This window comes from Hemitrygon akajei, chromosome 18 (assembly GCF_048418815.1).
Source record: "Hemitrygon akajei chromosome 18, sHemAka1.3, whole genome shotgun sequence".
Classification (NCBI taxonomy): Eukaryota; Metazoa; Chordata; class Chondrichthyes; order Myliobatiformes; family Dasyatidae; genus Hemitrygon; species Hemitrygon akajei.
Window position 1 is genome coordinate 24,276,999 of NC_133141.1, and position 19,363 is coordinate 24,296,361.

Sequence of the window (19,363 nt, forward strand, 5' to 3'; positions counted from 1 at the left end):
CCCGAAACATTGAATGACCATTTCCCTCCACCGATGCTGTCTGACAGTCTGTGTGGTGCTTCAGATTCCAGTGTCTGCAGTCTCGCTTATTCTAAGCTGGTAATCCCTGGCTCTCAATCCCTCAGCCAGGGTAATCGCTCTCCCTGCAACCACCATGTCAAACCCAGTATGAATTTTGTAGGGTTTGCTGCAATTAGCTCTTGTCCTTCTGAGGTTTAGTCTCCTTAATCACGTAATAGCCACCATTCCAGGAATCGATCTGGTGAACCTTCCTTCTGCTCCCTCTATTGCAAGTCAATCCTTCATTAGGCAGGGTGATCAGAACTATGCAAGATATTCCAGCTGCAGTGTCACTAGCACCCTATGTAATTGTGGATGTGAATTAAAGAACAGCGGGTGCAGAGGGCAGAGGTGTCTCAACCAACAGCCATGCCATGTGTGGGTTCTTCAGTGTTGTAAAGAAGAGGAGAAAAGGGGGTAAGTTCTTAACAACTTCAGGTCATTTCCTTCCTCCCTCCCTCATTCTCTCTTTTCCTATTTCCCATCTGGTTATCCCCTTTTTTCCTCACCTGCCCATCATCACACTTTGGTTTCCCTTCTTCAAAGTCCAAAGTAAATTTTATTACATCTTATACAACCCTGAGATTCATTTTCTTGTGGGCATACTCAACAAATCTATAGAATAATAACCATAATAGAATCAGTGAAAGACTGCCCAACTAGGGTGTTCAACCAGAGTGCAATAGACGACAAACTATAAATACAAAAAGAAAGAAATAATAATAATTATAAACAAATAAGCAATAAATATCGAGAACATGAGATGAAGAGCCCTTGAAGGTGAATCCATTGGTTGTGGGAACATTATGATGAAGCAAGTGAAGTTATCCCCTTTGGTTTAAGAGTCAAAGAGTGTGGGTTAGTAAATGTTACTTCCCTTCCTTCCATGGTCCACTGTCATCTTCTATCACTTCCTTTTTCTTCAGCCATTTACCTCTTCCACCTATCGTCCTCCCAGTTTCTCACTTTATACCCCCTTCCCCCACCCCTCACCTGGTTTCACCTATCACCTGCCAGCTTGTACTTCTTCCCCTTCTCCCACCTTCTTCTCCCTTCCTTTCCAGTCTTGATGAAGGGTCTCAGCCCAAAATGTCAACTGTTTATTCATCTCCGTAGATGCTGCCTGACCTTCTGAGTTCCTCCAGCACCTTATGTTTTGACACTGACTCCTGTAAGCATTTTTGTTACAGAGAGAGAGAAGTGTTTGGAATTAACTGTGCTTGCCTACCTATCCTGAGAAGTAGTGTCTGAGATTCATCCCAGAATGACCCAATTATTGCATCAGCATGACTCCTGGATCTATTGATTCAATTTTATTCAAGTATTTTGCATTTCTTGGTTCAGGTCATGAAGCACATGTGGGTTGAGGGGAACTGCAACATTACATGCGGAAGCTGCCAAAAAACCATAAAGAGTTTTCAACGCCTTACCGGTGTCCACTGTGTCTGGTGCCACAACACTGTGAGTCCCTCTTCAGGAGATCATTCATTGTTTAGCACATAAAGTCGGTACATCTTAGGAATAAAAATCATTTCAGCAATAGCTGTAATACAAGTGATATGCCAATTTGTAATTATAGTCTTGGTGCTAATTTATCATAGCAATAACTTTTGTAGGATTTGTAATTTTATGCTTGTGTCAATTAATATTGCACTGTATTCTTAATTGATTCAAAAAGTTGGTAAGTCAAAGATCTTTGATGAAAACAAGCAGCTTTATTACAGTTTTAGTAAACCCAGTTCATTTAGAACATAGAACAGTACAGCTCAGTAACAGGCCCTTCAGCCACAATGTTGTGCCAAACCAATTAAATTAGTAATCAAATGACCGACTAAACTAACCCCTTCTGCCTTCACAATGCCCATATCCTTTCATTTCTTCACATTCATGTTCCCATCTAAACATCTCTTAAAAGTCCCCAATGTTTCTGCCTCTACCACCACTCCAGGCAACCACCACTCTGTGTTTTAAAAAAAACACAATTTGCCCTCATATCTCCTTTGAAATTACCCCAATTACCCCCTCCCTCTTTAAATACTCACCTTCTAGTATTAGACGTTTTAACCTTGGTGAAAAAGATACTGCCTGTCTATTCTATGTATGCCTCTCATAATCTTAACAACCTCTATCAGATCCCCCATCAGCCTCTGCTACTCCAGAGAAAACAAACCAGGTTTGTCTAACTTCTCATGATAGCACATGCCCTCTTATCCGGTCAGCATCCTGGTAAACCCCATCTGCACCCTCTCCAAAGTTTCGACATCCTTCCTATAATGGGGCGACCAGAACAGTATGCAATAATCCAGATGTGGCCTATAAAGCTGCAACGTAACTTCCTGACTTCTGAACTCAGTGTCTCGACTAATGAAGGCAAGTATGCCATATACCTTCTTCACCAGCCTATCAATCTGTGTAGCCACTTTCAGGGAACTATGAACTTGGACCCCAAGATTCCTCTGCTCAGCAACACTGTTAAGGGTCAAATGCATAGTCTCTTTACATTTGACCTACCAAGGTGCATCATTTCACATTTGGCCAGGTTAAACTCCATCTGCCATTTCTCTGCCCACATCTGCAACTGATCTGTATATCCCACTGTATTCTTTGTCATTCTTCTATGCTATCCACACTACCAATCTTTGTATCATTTGCAAACTTACTAACCCACCAGGTCATCCAGGTCATTATATACATGACAAACAGCAGAGGACACCACTAATCACAGACCTCCAGCTAGAATATGTCCCTTCTACCACTACCCTGTATCTTCTATGGGCAAACCATTTCTGAATCCAAATGGCCAATTCACCAGGATCTCATGCATCTCAGTCTTCTGGAAGAGCTTCCCATGAGGGACATTGTCAAACACCTTACTAAAATCCATGTAGACAACACCCACAGCTCTACCTTCATCAATCACCCTTGTCACCTTGTCAAAAAGCTTAATCAAGTTAGTAAGACACAACTTGCCCCACACATAGCAATGCTAGTTCTCTTCTGGCCTCTTTATAATCCTGAAGGGCTTGATTTGATTCTAGCTTTCTAAGCTTTACATACTTTTCCTTGATCTTCTTGACTAAATTCATCACCTCTCTTAACATCCAAGGTTCTCTTACATTGTCATCAATGTACTTCTTTCTGCCTTTAGTAACATTAATAGAGTTGAAAAGCAATGCTTATGTTAAACTTTCACTGAACCGTGAATCGACCAGGTTTGGAGTGCTGGCCTCCATAGTGACACAGGAATTCATTTGAATAAGATGAGCCCAAATGGAAAGTTTATGTCAGTTGGCAAAAACAAAACAGCCTGCAGTTCTTGCCTCCAGAAAAGAGAAGGCTGACAAAGAGTCTTCAACCTGAAATGTTATCTCTATTTCTCTCTCCACAGATGCTGCCTGATCTGCTGAGTGTTTCCAGAATTCTCTGCTTTTAGCTCAGATTTCAGAGAACATAGAACACAACAGTACAGGCTCTAAAGTCAATCTAACCCTTCCTTGCTACATGGCCCTCCATTTTTCTGTCATTCATGTGCGTATCTAAGAGTCTCTTAAATGCCCCTAATGTATCTGCCTTTACCACTGTCCCTGGCAGTGTTCCACTCATCTACCACTCTCTGTGTTTTAAAAAAACAACTTACCTCTGACATCCCCCTTATACTTCTCTCCAATCACCTTAAAATTATAACCCCTCGTATTAGTCATTTCCAACCTGGGAAAAATTCTCTTGCTACCTACTCAATCTATGCCTCTATCAAATCACCCCACATCATCCTTCATTCCAGAGAGAAAAATCCTAGCTCTCTCAACCTATCCTCATAAGACATATATCTTTTGATTTCCAGCATCTACAATTTGTTTTGATATAGACTGAGGGACTTTAAAATAAAACAGTCATGAATAAATTGAGCAAGGATTTTAGGAACCAGATTGGTGAGAATGAGGCCCTTGGCATAAAAGGCAAGTGAAAGGACAAAAGTATTTAAGGGGAGACACAAGAGACTGCAGATGCTGCAATTTGGAGCAGCAAACAGCTACTGGGAGGACTCAGCAGGTCAAACAGCATCTGTGGATGCAAAGGAATTGTCAATGATTTGCGTCAAAACCCTATGTTAGGTCCTGATTTGAATTGAAGTTCAATGAAGGCGGGGGGGGGGGGGGGGCGCGGTGGAGCCGCATTGAAGCTTGCCGCATGTTAAAAACCCTAGATAGAGTGGAGGTGGAGGATGTTTCCAATATTGGGAGAGTCTAGGACCAGAGGGCACAACCTGAGATACAAGGGCGTTCCTTTGGAACAGAGATGAGAAGGACTTTCTTCAGCCACATGGTGAATTTGTGGAATTCATTGCCACAGAGAGCTGTGAAGGCCAAGTCATTGGGTATAATTAAAATGGGAATTGATAGGTTATTATTAGTAAGGATGTCACGGGTTATGGGGAGAAGGCAGGAGATTGGAGTTGAGAGGAAATATTAAAGCAGACTTGATGGCCTGAATGGCCTGATTTTGCTCCTGTGCCTTATGGTCTCAGGAGCCCTTGAATTGGGAAGAAACCTTGAGTTCACGAAGCCACACCTGACAACGGAAGCAAACGCCCTGTGAGTGAACTCTGAACTTTGTGCTAAATGTGATGTCATCTTCAGGTTATTTATTTTCCAGTTAATCTTTTAACATGCTTCTAACCATCAATTGCCTGTGCTGCTTTCTTTGATTGTGGAACAGTCACCTGGGTTTCCCAGTGTTGTGGACAGCTCAGTAACACCATCCCTCTTGTACTGACAGCTCCACAATGAATGTGTGCCTCAGGAGAAGGAGGAATGTGACTGCGGACCACTTAAGGATCATGTGCTTCCGCCCTCTGCCATATATCCTGTGGTTCTGGTAAATTTTCACCTCTCTGTATTTGTTCATTGTATTTGGTTTCCGAGGGATAACTAAATGGTATTGATTTGTTATTGTCACGTGTACTGAGATGCAGTTAAAAGCATACTGTTCATACAGGTTAAATCATTACGCAGTGCATTGAGGTAGAACAAGATAAAATAGTAATAATGCAGAATAAAGTGTAAAAGTCACTGGAAATGTGCAGTGCAGGTAAACAATAAAGTGCAAAATCATAAAGCGGTAGATTGTGAGGTCAAGAGTCCATCTTATTGTACAAGAGGCCTGCTTGAGAGACCTCATTACCATGGTGTCAGAGAACTGGACAAAGGTCCAGGCACAAAGAACGTCCCACCTGGACTTCTTTAAGCATAGAATTCAGTGGCTCTGGGAAGATGGATGGAAGAAGTGAGGGGAAAGCAGCTCCTTGTGGTGTACACAAATATGGGGAATCCTGGACTTCTCAGCCTATCCTCATCCAGCCTCCTCTCAATTCTGTCTCAGGTAACACACCAGCTCCACCTTCTCCCCCACCCACCACCACCATAACTCTCCTCATCAACAAGGCCTTCTTCAGTCTGTCCTCCAAGATGGACTGGCCTTTGAACAGTGCCCGTTAACCTCAGCCTTGGCCATTCATGTCAGAGTGAGGTCATAGCCACAGTCTGGGTTAGAGCCTTGTACACCTCATTGGGATCCTACGGAAAGCAACTCATTGGTCCTTCTGCAATACTCTCTAGTATAGTGTGGTACAAGCTTACGTCTGATCCAGTACAATAACTCTCTCCAGGTACTCTGTGTTCTTCCGGTGCATGTACTATATAGAATAAGGTGGCACAGTTGGAGGTGGGCAGCTATGATGTGTAGGCGTCACTGAGTTGTGGCTGAAAGAAGATCATAGTTGGGAGCTTAACATCCAAGGATACACCTTGTATCGAAAGGACAGGCAGGTAGGCAGAGGGGGTGGGTTAGCTCTTCTGTTAAAAAATAAAATCAAATCCTTACAAAGAGGTGACATAGTATCAGAAGATGTAGAATCCTTGTAGGCAGAGTTAAGAAACTGCAAGGGTAAAAACTGCCTGATGGAAGTTGTATACAGGCCTCTGAACAGTAGCCAGGATTTGGGCTACAAATTATAATGGGCCATAGAAAAGGCATGTAAAAAGGGCAATGTTATGATAGTCATGGGGGATTTCACTATGTAGGTAGATTGGGAAAATCAGGGTGGTGCTGGATCCCAAGAGAGAGAATTTGTAGAATGTCTACAAGATGGCTTTTTAGCAGCTTGTGGGTGAGCTTATTAGGGAATAGGCAATTCTGGATTAGGTGTTGTGTAATGAACTAGATTTGATGAGGGAGCATAGGTTACAGTGATCATAATATGATAGAATTCACCCTGCAGTTTGAAAAGGAGAAGCTGAAGTCAGATGTATCAGTATCACAGTGGCGTAAAGGGAATTAGAGAGGCATGAGAGAGGAACTGGCCAGACTTGGTTGGAAGGGGACACTAGCAGGCATGACAGCAGAACAGCAGTGGCTGGAATTTCTGGGGGCAATTTGGAAGGTGCAGGATATATAGACTCCAAAGATGAAGTATTCTAAAGGGAGGATAAGGCAACCATGGCTGACAAGGGAACTCAAAGATAGTATAAAAACAATTGAGAGGGCATATAATAGAGCAAAAAATAGTGGGAAATTAGAAGATTGGGAAGCTTTTTAAAGCCAACAGAAGGTAACTTTAAAAACCATCAAAAGAAAAAAGATTAAATATGAAGCTAAGTTAGCCAATAATATGCATCAGGGAGGATACCACAAGTTTTCTTCAGATACTTAAGGAGTAAAAGAAAGGGAAGAATGGATATTGGACCACTGGAAAATGATGCTGGAGAGGTAGCAACAGGGGACAAAGAAACCTAATAAGTATTTTGTGTGGGTCTTCACGGTAGAAGACATGAGCAGTACACCATAAATTTGACAGCGTCACGGGGCAGAGTGAGTGTCATTGCTATTACTAAGGAGAAGATGATTGGAAAGCTGAAAGGGCTGAAGGCAAATAAGTCCAGAAGAGATTGTGGGGGCATTAGTAATGATCTTTCAAGAATCACTAGATTCTAGAATGGTTCTAGAGGACTGGAAAATTGCAAATATCAGTCCACTCTTTAAGAAAGTAGGGAGGCAGAAAAAAGGAAATTATAGGCCAGTTACTCTGACCTCAGTGGTTGGGAAGATATTGAAGTCCATTATTAAAGATAAGGTTTCGGGGTACTGTACTTGGAAGCACATGATAAAATAGGCCAAAGTCAGAAAGGCTTCCTTAAGGGGCAATCTTGCCTGACAAATCTGTAAGAACTCTTTGAGGAAATAATGGGGAGAATACATAGAGAAGAGTCTGTGGATGTTGTGTATTTGGATTTTTAGAAGGCCTTTGACAAGGTGCTACACATGAGGCTGCTAAACAAGATAAGAGCCCATGGTATTACAGGAAAGATGGATAGAAGATTGGCTGATTGGCAGGAGGCAAATTTGGGGAATAAAGGAAGCCTTTTATAATTGGCTGCCAGTGACTAGTGGTGTTCTGCAGGAGTCAGTATTGGGACCATTTCTTTTCATGTTAAATGTCAATGATTTGGATGATGGAATTGATGGTTTTGTGGCCAAGTTTGTAGATGATATGAAGATAGGTGAAGGGGCAGGTAGTGTTGAGGAAGTAGGCAGTCCGTAGAGGGACATAGATAGGTTGGGAGAATGGGCAAAGAAGTAACCGATGGAATATAGTGTGAGGTAGTGTATGGCCTTGGTAGAAGGAATAAAGGAGTAGATACTTTCTAAATTCAAAAATCTGAGATGCAAAGGGACCTGTGCAAAATTCCCTAAAGGTTAACTTGCAGTTTGAGTCAGTGGTAAGGAAGGTAAGAGCAATATTAACATTCATTTCGAGAGGACTGGAATATAAGAGCAAGGATGCAATGCTATATTACCTTATAAGGCATTGGGCAAGACCACGCATAGAGCAGTGTAAGCAGTTTTGGGCCCCTTATATAAAAAAAATGTACTGACAGCGGAGAGAGTCCAGAGGAAGTTCGTGAAAATGATGGCGGGAATGAAAAATGTATGAGGAGCATTTGATGGCTCTGGGCCTGTACTTGCTGGGGTTTAGAAGAATGGAGGGGGGGGGAGGGTGATCTCACTGAAACCTATCGAATATTGAAAGACCTAGAGAGAATGGATGCAGAGAGGATATTTCCTAAAGTGGGTGTGTCTAGGACTAAAGGGCACAGCCTCAGACTAGAGGGACATCCATTTAGAATGGAGATGAGGAAAAATTTCTTTAGCCAGAGGCTGGTGAGTCTATGGAATTCATTGCCACTGATGGCTGTGGAGAAAAAGTCAATGAGAATATTTAAAGTGGAGGTTGGTACTTTCTTGGTTAGTCAGGGCACATGGGTTATGGGGAGAAAATGGGAATGGGGTTGAGAGGGTTAATAAATCAACCATGATGGAATGGTGGAGCAGACTCAATGGGACAAGTGGCCTAATTCTGCTCCTATGTCTTATTGTCTATTTACAGCTTTTAGACTCCTCTTCACCCCCCCCCCCACTCCCATTGCCTCACCATTGATGTCAGTGTTTTCGACTTAAGTTCCAGAAATCCCTTCTCTTTATTCCCCTCTCCTGTTTTAAGACTCTTTATAAAATCTACTTCATTGAGAAGGAGAATAAGGGGAGATTTGATAGAGCTATATAAAATTATAAGGGGTATTGATAGGGCAAACGCAAGCAGGCATTTTCCACTGAGGTTGGGTGAGACTACAACCAGAGGTCATGAGTTAAGGGTGAAAGGTGAACTGTTTAAGCGTAACACGAGGGGAAGCTTCTTCACTTAGACGGTGGTGAGAGAGTGTGGAACAAGCTGCCAGTGGTTGGATGCAGGTTCTATTTCAACCCTTAGGAGAAGTTTGGATGAGTACATGGATGGGAAGGGTATGAAGGGCTAGGGTCCAGGTGCATGTCAATAGGACTATTCAGAATAATAGTTCAGCATGGACTAGATGGCTGAAGTGCTCTTAGGACTATGACTCCATGTGCTCTGTCAAATGTTTAAAAATTTGGTTATAATCTGTGTCTTTTCATTCCTGGTTTCCTACTCTGAGAGTTCTTACCAGGTCACCACAGGCAAGATGGCCCAAAGGCCCCATTTCTGTAGCTCCCCATGACTCTATAGGTTGTTCAGACAGGACATTCATGTCACTGTTGCTAGACACCAGGGAACCTTGTGAACGGAGCCATGGTAGCAGTCGACGCCGAAATGCATGTGATAGGAATGGCCAGCCAGCTTTCTTTGGGATCGTTGGCAGACTCCATCACCAGTGAACATAAAATCCAGAGAGGGCCCAGTGGAGAACAGGCAGCATTCTCCTATAGAGGGAGCAAATTCCACTGAATTTGGGTGTTGTTTAAAGAACCACAAGGGCATATTTTGGTCTAGGAAAATAAGCTTCTTGGACATAATGAACTTTTGTCTTACATCAGATTTCTTTTTTTCCTTTTTTAATATAAAGGACAGGCAGAACAGCCTGAAGAAGAAAGAAGAGGACAGCTTATCGATCGACGGAGAGCATCCCATCACTACAGTGGACGGAAAAGTTCTCCAGGTACTGTAGATATTCAGAGAGGGAAGGTGGTGTCACGCCAGAGGACTGCACCAGGACCTTCCCGTGGTATTCCAGTCACTCAGCAAGGTTCTATGTTTCCCCCATAATTTTCTTTTCTCCTTTTGACATGCAAGGAGGCCTTACAGCCCATTGAGGGTATTCCAGCTCACAGAGCCGTCCCATTCCCTTACTAATTTTCCTACTTTTCCCACATTCGCATCAGTTCTCCCACTCACTTGCGCACCATGGACAGCTTGCAACGACCAGTCAACCCACTGACCCACATGTCATTGGGATATGCGTGGAAACAGGAGCACCAGTGTGGTGGTGGTGGTGAGGGTGGGGGGAGAAGGTGCAAACTCCACACAGACCACCCCAGGGTTCAGGATCGAACCAGGGTCTGTAGAGCTGTAAGGCCGAGGCTCCACCAGCTCTACCACTCAGAGAGCTGCTCAGTTTTACACCCCTTTGCCCTTCTAACCATGTAGTATATCACAACAGCCCACACAAATGCTCTCTCCGTCACATAGTGTTCTGACAGAAACATCCTCCCCCTATTGGGTTCCTGCATAGTGCATCTCACATTAGGTGCTTGTGCACGATGGCCCAAATAAGATCAGTCGAGTGTAAGGCAGGCTGATGGTATTTAGATACAAACCTTAGCAAGGGAATGTCATACCCTCACTACACAATTTAGATGTACCTACTAGTGACAGAGTGGCCTTAAGTGTAGTCTCCAGATTGATAAGAAAGAGACCTCAATGTAGTTGACCAAAGCCTTAACACACTGATACTTATGGAGCATACTCCAGAGTGGTACTTCCCTTCTGGAGAAACTTCTCTCGCCAGAGGGTGGTGAATTTGTGGAATTTGTTACCACAGGCAGCTGTGGAGGCCAGGTCGTTGGGTGTATTTAAGGCAGAGATTGATAGGTTCTTGATTGGACATGGCATGAAAGGTTACGGGGAGAAGGCCGGGAACCGGGGTAGAGGAGAAGATAAAAAAAGGGATCAGCCGTGATTGAATGGCGAAGCAGACTCGATGGGCCAGATGGCCTAATTCTGCTCCTATGTCTTATGGTCTTATGGTCTTCTCTCATTCCCCACCACTGTCCTTACAAGGTATCCGGAAAGGCTTTCCCTCTGACTACAGATATCACATGACACTGATCTGATAGCATTTTGATACTCTCCCCGTATCTCCCCTAGGACTGGACAGTTTCCCATCACTGCCTGTCCAGGCTTAACAACTTGAGTGTCAAAACCATCTACTGGAGGAGTTCAGTAGGCGAAGCAGCATCTGTTAAGGGAGTAAGAAACTGTTGATGTCTTGGGTTGAAACCTGTGGGGTTTTGGCCCGGAATATCAATAATTCCTTCCCTGGTGCTGCCCAACATGCTGAGTTCCTCTAGCAAATTGTTCGTTGCTTCATGTTCCAACATCTGCAGTCTCCAATTCTTTTGCAGCCTTTGGAATATACCCAGTTGGAGGCAAGAGTTGATCCCTCTTCCTTATCTTTAAGTCCTCCCCGCGGCCTTGTCTCTAGCTTTTTTCTGTGGACTACTCCAGCTCTGGAGGGCTCCGGGCTCTGCCCACCGCCAGTATAGGCCTATTGAACATCTTGAGTTGAGATCACTCCATCACTAGCAGCTCAAAGCTGCCGTAAGCTCCAGAGTTTCCTACCTGATCCTCTCCACCTGTCCATCCACTAATTTAACATACAACATAGAACACAACAGCATAGTACAGGCTCCTCGGTCCATGATGCTGTACCGATCTTTTAACCTAATCTACAATCAATCTTAACTCTTCCCTCCTACATAACCCTCCATTTTTCTCTTATCTGTGTGCCTATCAAAGAGTTTCTTAAATGCCCCTAATGTAGCTGCCTTTACCATCACCCCTGCCAGGGCATTCCATGCATCCACCACAGAGTGAAAAAAACTTACCTCTGATATCCCTTTTATACTTAAAATTATGCCCCTTATTAGTCATTTCCACCCTGGGAATGTCTCTGGCTATCCACTTGGTCTGTGCCTCTTAGCTTCTCTATCAAGTCACCTCTCATCCTCCTTCACTCCAGAGAGAAAAGCCCTGTCTCACTCAACCTTTCCTCACAAGACATGCTCTCTAATCCAGGCAGCATCCTAGTAAATCTCCTCTGCACCCTCTCTAAAGCTTCCACAACACTCCTATAATGAGGTCACCTGAACTGCACACAGTGCTCCAAGTGTGATCTAACTAAGGTTTTATAGAGCTGCAACATTACCTCACGGCTGTTGATCTCAGTCTCTGACTAATGAAAGCTAACACACCATGCGCCTTCATAACCACCCTATCCACTCGTGTGGCAACTTTGAGGGATCTGTGGATGTGGATCCCAAGATCACTCTGTTCCTCCATGATGCTAAGAATCTTTCCATTAATACTATCAAATCTGATCTTCTGAAGTGAATCACTTCACACTTTTCCAGTTTAAACTCCATCTGCCACTTCTCAGTCCAGCTCTGGATCCCGCATCCCGTTGATGTCCTATTATAATCTACCACACCCTGCTACACTATCCACAACTCCATCGTGCAATTCTCCTTAAAACCTTCCTCTTAGACCAGGCCTCTGGTTACCTACCCTAATATGTGGCTCGGTGGAAATTTCTTTTCTGGTTATGTCTTTATCAAGTACCATTTGCTATGTTCAAAGTCAAAGTTGAGTCCGTGTTGAGGATATTGTCATGTGCAGAGGTGCAGTGAAGAACTTGCAGCACTTTCACAGGTACACAATATCAGATAAGCAGCACTCACAAGAAAAATAAAGTAAGCATACATTATATACTAATTTTACAAGAAATAATACTATTAGAAAAAAGCAAAGTGAATGTTAATGTAACTAAATTGTGGAGCTCAATATACTATATATATATAGATTTCAGGGTGCTATGTACATTACTTTGCACAAGTCTTAGGTACACATATATATCTAGAGTGCCTAAGACTTTTGCACAGTACTATAGTAATTTTATGTGTTGCACTATACTGCTGCAAAAAAATCAAATTTCATTCAACCCACAATATTGTACTGACACATTACCTAAGATCAATGTAACCCTTCCCTTCTACAGAGCCCTCTATTTTTCTTACATAAATTTATGTGCCTATTTGTTCTTTAAGGTTGTTATATCCCGGGGAGGGTAGTGGGGATAAGCTCTCACTACCTATTAAATGCTCCCAATGGCGTGAGTCTCAAATAGCCTCTGGCAACCAACTCTAGCTCTTGGCCTTCACGTGTGGTTTAGCTACTAAGCCCAGCGGAACCGTTTCTACTGACAGGAGAAGGGGCAAAGGCAGGTTATGGCACCTTAAAACCAGTCACTTTGGGCAGATAGGGCTCATCGGTTGGCAAAACTCTGATCTCAAACTTCCGCTGCCTCGTGGCTATACCCACTCATGGGAAAAATCCGGAGCTGGAGTCCTTAAGACAGTCCTATGCTGAGTTCAATGCTGACTGGCAACCCCTGCGATGCCAGTGGTGCCAAAGTGTATCGGGCTCTGCCATTCCTTTGGATTCATCAGATACGTGGAGAGGGGGAGCCTGCTTCATGGGCAACAGCTTGCTCTCCATATCGCACTGCCCAGGCTTGTGCATCACATAGACAGCTGGGATGCAATACCCATGGTCATGATTGGGAAAAGTGGAAGAGGGAGGGGAGGGGGCGGGAAGCACCAGAGAGACATTCTGTAATGATCAGTAAACCAATTGTTTGGAATCAAACGACCTTGCCTGGTGTCTCAGGGCTGAGTGTGTCTACACCAGAGCCACCCCCACCCCAGCACTCCTTGCCACCTGTCCCACACCCCTCCCAAAGCCCTCCACCCTCACCATTCCCAACATCCTTTGCTCCCGCCAGATTTACAAAATCGCTCTCCGCTCCACATTGACAAGTATAGTAGCGTGCAAAAGTCTTACACATATTATATATGTGTGTGTGTATCTATATATACACATTCGGGGATCAAATAAAATGTGTCAAATCTTGGCTGCTCTGTACTCTGCAGGGCTGTGGAAGCTCAGTCACTGATTCAAACCTGTGATTGATAGATTTCTAGTAGGGAAATTGAGGAATGTGATATTGTTATTGATAACGGGACCTGCACCCAAAGCCTTTGTATGATAAACAAATGCTTGGGGAGGCTGTAAGTGAAAGTATTGTGCTCTTGAAACTGACCGCTGCATTTCTTCTGCTCACCAACAGATTATTCCTGTGCCAAATACTCATCCTTTGCTGGTGTTCGTCAACCCAAAAAGTGGAGGGAAACAAGGTGAAAGGTAAGGGAAATGGCCCACGTTATTACCTTGAACTCCTGGCATGTAAACTGGGGAGATGGCTGCTTGAATCTGCATGTTATTTTGTTTTGTCCTCATTTTGGTGACCCTCTCATCCTCACGACCTGACCATCACCTTCCTCTGGTTTTGCTCCTGCTTCCCTTTCTTCCATGGTCCACAGCCCTCTCCTATTAGATTCCTTCTTCTTCAGCCCCTTACCTCTTCCACCTATCCCCTCCCAGCTCCTCACTTCATCCCCACTCCCCCACACACACACCTTCCCCCACACTTGGCCTCACCTATCACCTGCCATCTTGCACGCCTTCCCCTTCACCCACCTGCCTATTCTGGATTCTTTCCCCTTCCTTTCCAGTCCCATAGAAGGGTCTCGGCCCAAAACATGGACTGTTCATTTCCCTCCATAGATGCTGCCTGGCCTGCTGAGTCCCTCCAGCATTTTGTGTGTGTTGCTCAAGAGATAGGGCATTCAGGGATCAAATAAAGTGTGACAAATCTTGGCTGCTCTGTACTCTGCAGGGCTGTGGAAGCTCAGTCACTGATTCAAACCTGTGATTGATAGATTTCTAGTAGAGAAATTGAGGGATGTGATATTAGACAGGAACATGTTGAGTTAGAAGTAATGATCTTGAAAGATCGGAAGCATATTGAAAGAGCCAAATGGCCTGTTCCTGTTCCTATTTCTTGTTATGATGCAAGTGTCTGTTTTATTTCTGACCTTATGTGCTTCCTGCTCATCAATTGCCTGCCCTCTTTTTCATAATCATAAGATGTAGGCCATTTGGCCCATCGAGTTTGCTCTGCCATTTCACCATGGCTGATCCAATTTTCCATTCAGCCCCCAATCTCCTGCCTTCTCCCCATAATCCTTCATGCCCTGACCAATCAAGGGTCTATCAACCTCTGTCTAAATTATACATAAAGACTTGGCCTCCATAGCTGCCTGTGGCAATGAATTCCACGGATTCACTGCTCTCTGGCTAAAGAAATTCCTCCTCTTTTCCGTTCTAAAAGGATGTACCTCTATTCCTATCACAAACGAGAAAATCTGCAGATGCCGGAAATCCAAGCAACGCACACAAAATGCTGGAGGAACTCAGTAGGCCAGGCAGCATCTATGGAAACAAGTACAGTCAACGTTTTGGGCCAAGACCCTTCAGCATCATCTGTACTCTTTTCCATAGATGCTGCTTAGCCTGCAGAATTCCTCCAGCATTTTGTGTGTGTTGCCCTCTATTCTGAGGCTGTGTCTTCTGATCTTAGACGCTCCCATCTTAGGAAACATCCTCTTCAAATCCACTCTATCAAAGCCTTTCACCATTTAATAGGTTTTAATGAGGTCACCCTCATTCTTCAGAATTCTAGTGAATACAGACTCAGAGCCATTAAACACTCTTCATATGACAAACCATTCTATCCTGGAATCATTTTTGTGAACCTCCTTTGAACCTTCTTCAGTTTCAGCACATTCGTTCTAAGATAAGGAGCCCAAAACTGCTCACAGTACTCCAACTGAGGCCTTAAACTTGCAAATTAATTTTTATGGAGTCCTGCACAAGGACTCCCAAGTCCCTTTCCACCTCAGTTTTTTGTATTTTCTCACCATTTAGAAAATAGTTAACCTTTTCATTTCTTCTACCAAAGTGCAAGACCATACACTTCCCATCTGCCATTTCTTTGCCCATTCTCCTAATCTGCCAAATCCTTCTGTAGCCTCTCTACTTCCTCACAACTACCTGCCCCTCCTCCTACCATATATTGTCTGCAAGCATTACAACAAAGCCATCAATTCCATCATCCCCAATGTCCGTTAATATATAACGTAAAAAGAATCGGTCCCCATCGGTATTTTGAATGTTTTTCTGCATAGCTATTGTAGTCTGTATCCCTTCCTCTGGGCTCTTATGGAACTGGGTTAATAACTACCATATTGTGCTCTGACCTTATAATCACCACAGAACCCATTAATTTGAAGATCTATATTTTATATTAGCAAATGATCATTACCACAAACAAAGAGGCAGCTGGAAGAAACTCAGCAAGTCAATCAGTGTCTGTGAGGGAAAGGAATTGCTAATGCTTCAAGTCAAAATCTTGCAACGGGACAGTTCCTTTTCTCACCACAGATGCTGCTCAACCCACTGAATTCCTCCAGCGGATTGTGTGTTGCTTCAGGTTCCAGGATCTACTCTCTCTTGTGTCTCCGATCAGTGACGCAAGTGTGATCTGTGCACACCATCTCTTCCTGTTGCTATCATTTAACCGGAAAATTAGAGTCAGCATGAGTGTGGTGGGCCGAAGAGCCTGTTACTGTGTTGCGTGACTCTATTTGTTGTGCATGTCTTTGGGGTGAGCTTGGTTCCGGAACCGTACCTGCTGAAGGTCTGATTCGTCCTGGAGAAGAAGCACAGCATCGCGGTATGAAAGATTGAAAAACGTGTCAGGGCACTGACGTGCTTTGTTTGACGCTGGCCCTCATTGAGATTGTCTCTGTGACCAGGTTGCCATCATGAAGCGTGACTCCTTGACGTGTTTCGTCTACACAATGCACTGAGGTGCTGAGTATTCACTAAGTGGTGAGAGATTGGGAAACGTTAATGCACAAAGTGATTTGGATGTTCTTGGACAGCTGTCTCTGAATGCCAACACTGAGGTGAAGCAGGCACTTAGGAAAGCAGATGGTGTGGTGGCCTTTATTGGCAGAGGACATGGATTAAAATATCTTGCCACAATTTTCGGGCCATGGTGAAGTAACAGCTAGAATACTGTGTATATTATTTTTACCTAAAAGATGGTACATATGGTACAATGAACATGAAACATAAGAGTTGTTTAGATACTCCTAAAGTCATCTTTAGTTCAGAATCCACTTTCATCTGATTGTACTTCAAAAGGGTGCATTTGGATATTTTTGCATCTTTAAACAGTTGTATCTAACTAGTTGAGAATGCCATTCAGTGGAATTATAATTCTTTGATTAGTGTGTATTTTCTAAGCCAGGTATTCTGTAGAAATTACATATTCAAGGACAAAGAAAGGCAACAAAATAGGAATAGACCAAGGGATATATACTTTGATAATACATTTTTCAAAGTTCAAAGTAAATTTATCCTGTGAGAATTGTGGGCTTTGTGGGTTAACTATCACTAGCCTTTCCCTTGAGTAGAGTTAAGAATTTCAGGAAAGTCAAGATTAGCTTTATTTGTCAAATATACATTGAAACATACAGTGAAGTACATTGTTTACGTCAACAACCAACACAGTCCGAGGATTGTATATGGTGACATATATGTACTTTGATGATAAGTTTACTTTGAACTTTTGAAGACTCCCAGGCGAGGCTCTTTCAGTCTATGGTGATCAGCTGAGTTGAAAGTGTTATTGAAGCCTGTCGCAGAGGTAATTAGAGGCTGCTAATGATCTGTCACTGTGTATTTGCAGGGTCTTAAGAAAGTTCCAGTACCTTTTAAACCCAAGACAAGTCTTCAATTTAGCCAAGGATGGACCAAAACCAGGGTAAGGCTGAGTGGATTTTGAAAGAACTGGACAGATTTAATTACAATCACTGCATGGCAAGGTCTCTCAATACCAGCGAGTCACATAGTAGTCGATGAATATTTTCCTGTCTCTTATAATCTGCAATGAGCATAATGCTTGTGACTGATATTTTCAGCAGACGTCTTGTTTTATTTTGCCATGCATGGAGATTATTTCTTTCTAATTTGAAGGGTCATTTTACTTTGCTGTGTGGCTTTGATTGAAATTAGACTTGTCACAAAGAGTGGAGCCTCAAGGGATAATAATAAGGGGACATCACAATGAGGCAGTGCTGAGTACAGGCTCAAAGGAAGAGGAGATGGGTAATTATCTGTCTGTGGAAATTTCTGTGGGGATTTCCTGTGATCATCTGCCCTAAATTTAGATGCCATTTCTCAGTGGGTTGGTTTAGCCAATCTCCTGCAGGAGAACCTCAAATGGAGCTAAATACACACCAAGACCTTTTCAGGCATTAATGAATCAAGGGGTTGCTGCCTTGAATAAGGAGACAGTGGCATTTGAACAATGGGAGATGTAAGGATGGATGCCAGTGGCATTTTGCTTAATTGCATTTGGGAATCTGTGATGTTTAGTTGCATATTCCTTCAGTAAATTAAATGGGAGAAGCTTGATCAATGAATTGAAGGATTATTTCATTGCCAGTGACCTGTACCTTCAGAATTTTCTTTTAAAGATGCTGACTCCAAATGATGAGAACATCTCCCCTCCTCTCCAGTTCCCCCCCCCCCCCCCAACCAGGCATCACTCATCCAATTCTTCAGGGGGATAATTGGTGTCTAAGAGAGGGTGCCAAGCCATGCCAGGCTGCTGCTGGGGCATTATGTTTGTCGCATCAGTGCTTGTTTTGTTGCTGATTACTGCCTGGTTGCCCTTACTGTACAGACAGAGAAATGAGAGGCTTGTGCTGGTGGCTCACAGCCTGCTGGACTTCCCAACCTTCCAGCAAGATTGGAGCCAGCCTTAAACAGAGGTGAACTTCAACATTCATATGGTGGGTGGACTATAGCAGATCAAGTGCTCCATTATGTCTCAAAGTGCAATGTGCAGCCAGTACTCTGTCCAGAGCTTAGGCCCAATTTAAATTCGGGAAGGCATTTGACAAGGTGTCTCATGGTAAGCTGATCCAGAAGGTGAAGATGCATGGGATCCATGGTAACTTGGTAGTTTGGATACAGAAATGGCATGCCCAGAGAAGACAGAGAGTAGTGGTTGAAGTCTATTACTTTGGCTGGAGGTCCATGTTCAGTAAGGATCAGTGCTGGGACCTCTGATGCTTGTAAAGTATATAAATGACTTGAATGAAAATGTAGATGGGTGGATTAGCAAGTTTACAGATGACATGAAGATTGGTGGAGTTGTGGACTCTGGTTGCATAACGTACTTTAAAACATAATGGGGCACTTGCTCTGCTATTGTTGAAGGTTGCCAAAGGATAATGCAGGATATAGATCAGTTATAGATTTAGATGGAGAAATAGCAGATGGAGTTTAATCCAGACAAATGTAAAATGTTGCACATTGGAGGTCAAATGTAAGGGTGAAACTATACAGTTAATGGCAGAATCCTTAACAGCACTGATGTACAGAAGGATCTTAGGATCCAAGTCCATACCTTCCTGAAAGTGGCCACGCAAGTAGATAGGATGGTAAAGAAGGCCCTTGAGCTGCTTACCTTCATCAGTTGGGGCATTCAGTATCAGAGTATGAAGCTGTATGAAATTTTGTTTAGGCCGCACTTGGAGTATTATGTGCCATTCTGATCGACCCATTATGGAAAAGATATGGAGGTTTTGGAGAGGGTGCAGAAGAGATTTAAGACGATAAGGCATAGGAGCAAAGTTAGGCTATTTGGCCCATCAAACCTGCTCTGATTACCTGGAT

At 43.4% G+C, this 19,363-nt stretch overlaps 1 protein-coding gene across 10 annotated transcripts in view; it reads left to right on the top strand.

The window, feature by feature from the left end:
* The window catches only part of dgkaa (diacylglycerol kinase, alpha a), a 144,901-nt gene that overhangs the window by 103,615 nt on the left and 21,923 nt on the right, over window positions 1–19,363 (top strand). For all 10 annotated transcript variants that reach the window (XM_073071113.1, XM_073071112.1, XM_073071118.1 and 7 more), the window contains 5 exons: window positions 1,405–1,521; window positions 4,837–4,935; window positions 9,495–9,587; window positions 13,836–13,909; window positions 17,367–17,441. In XM_073071113.1, the coding sequence (XP_072927214.1) occupies window positions 1,405–1,521; window positions 4,837–4,935; window positions 9,495–9,587; window positions 13,836–13,909; window positions 17,367–17,441 (458 nt within the window). The remainder of the gene's footprint in view (window positions 1–1,404; window positions 1,522–4,836; window positions 4,936–9,494; window positions 9,588–13,835; window positions 13,910–17,366; window positions 17,442–19,363) is intronic.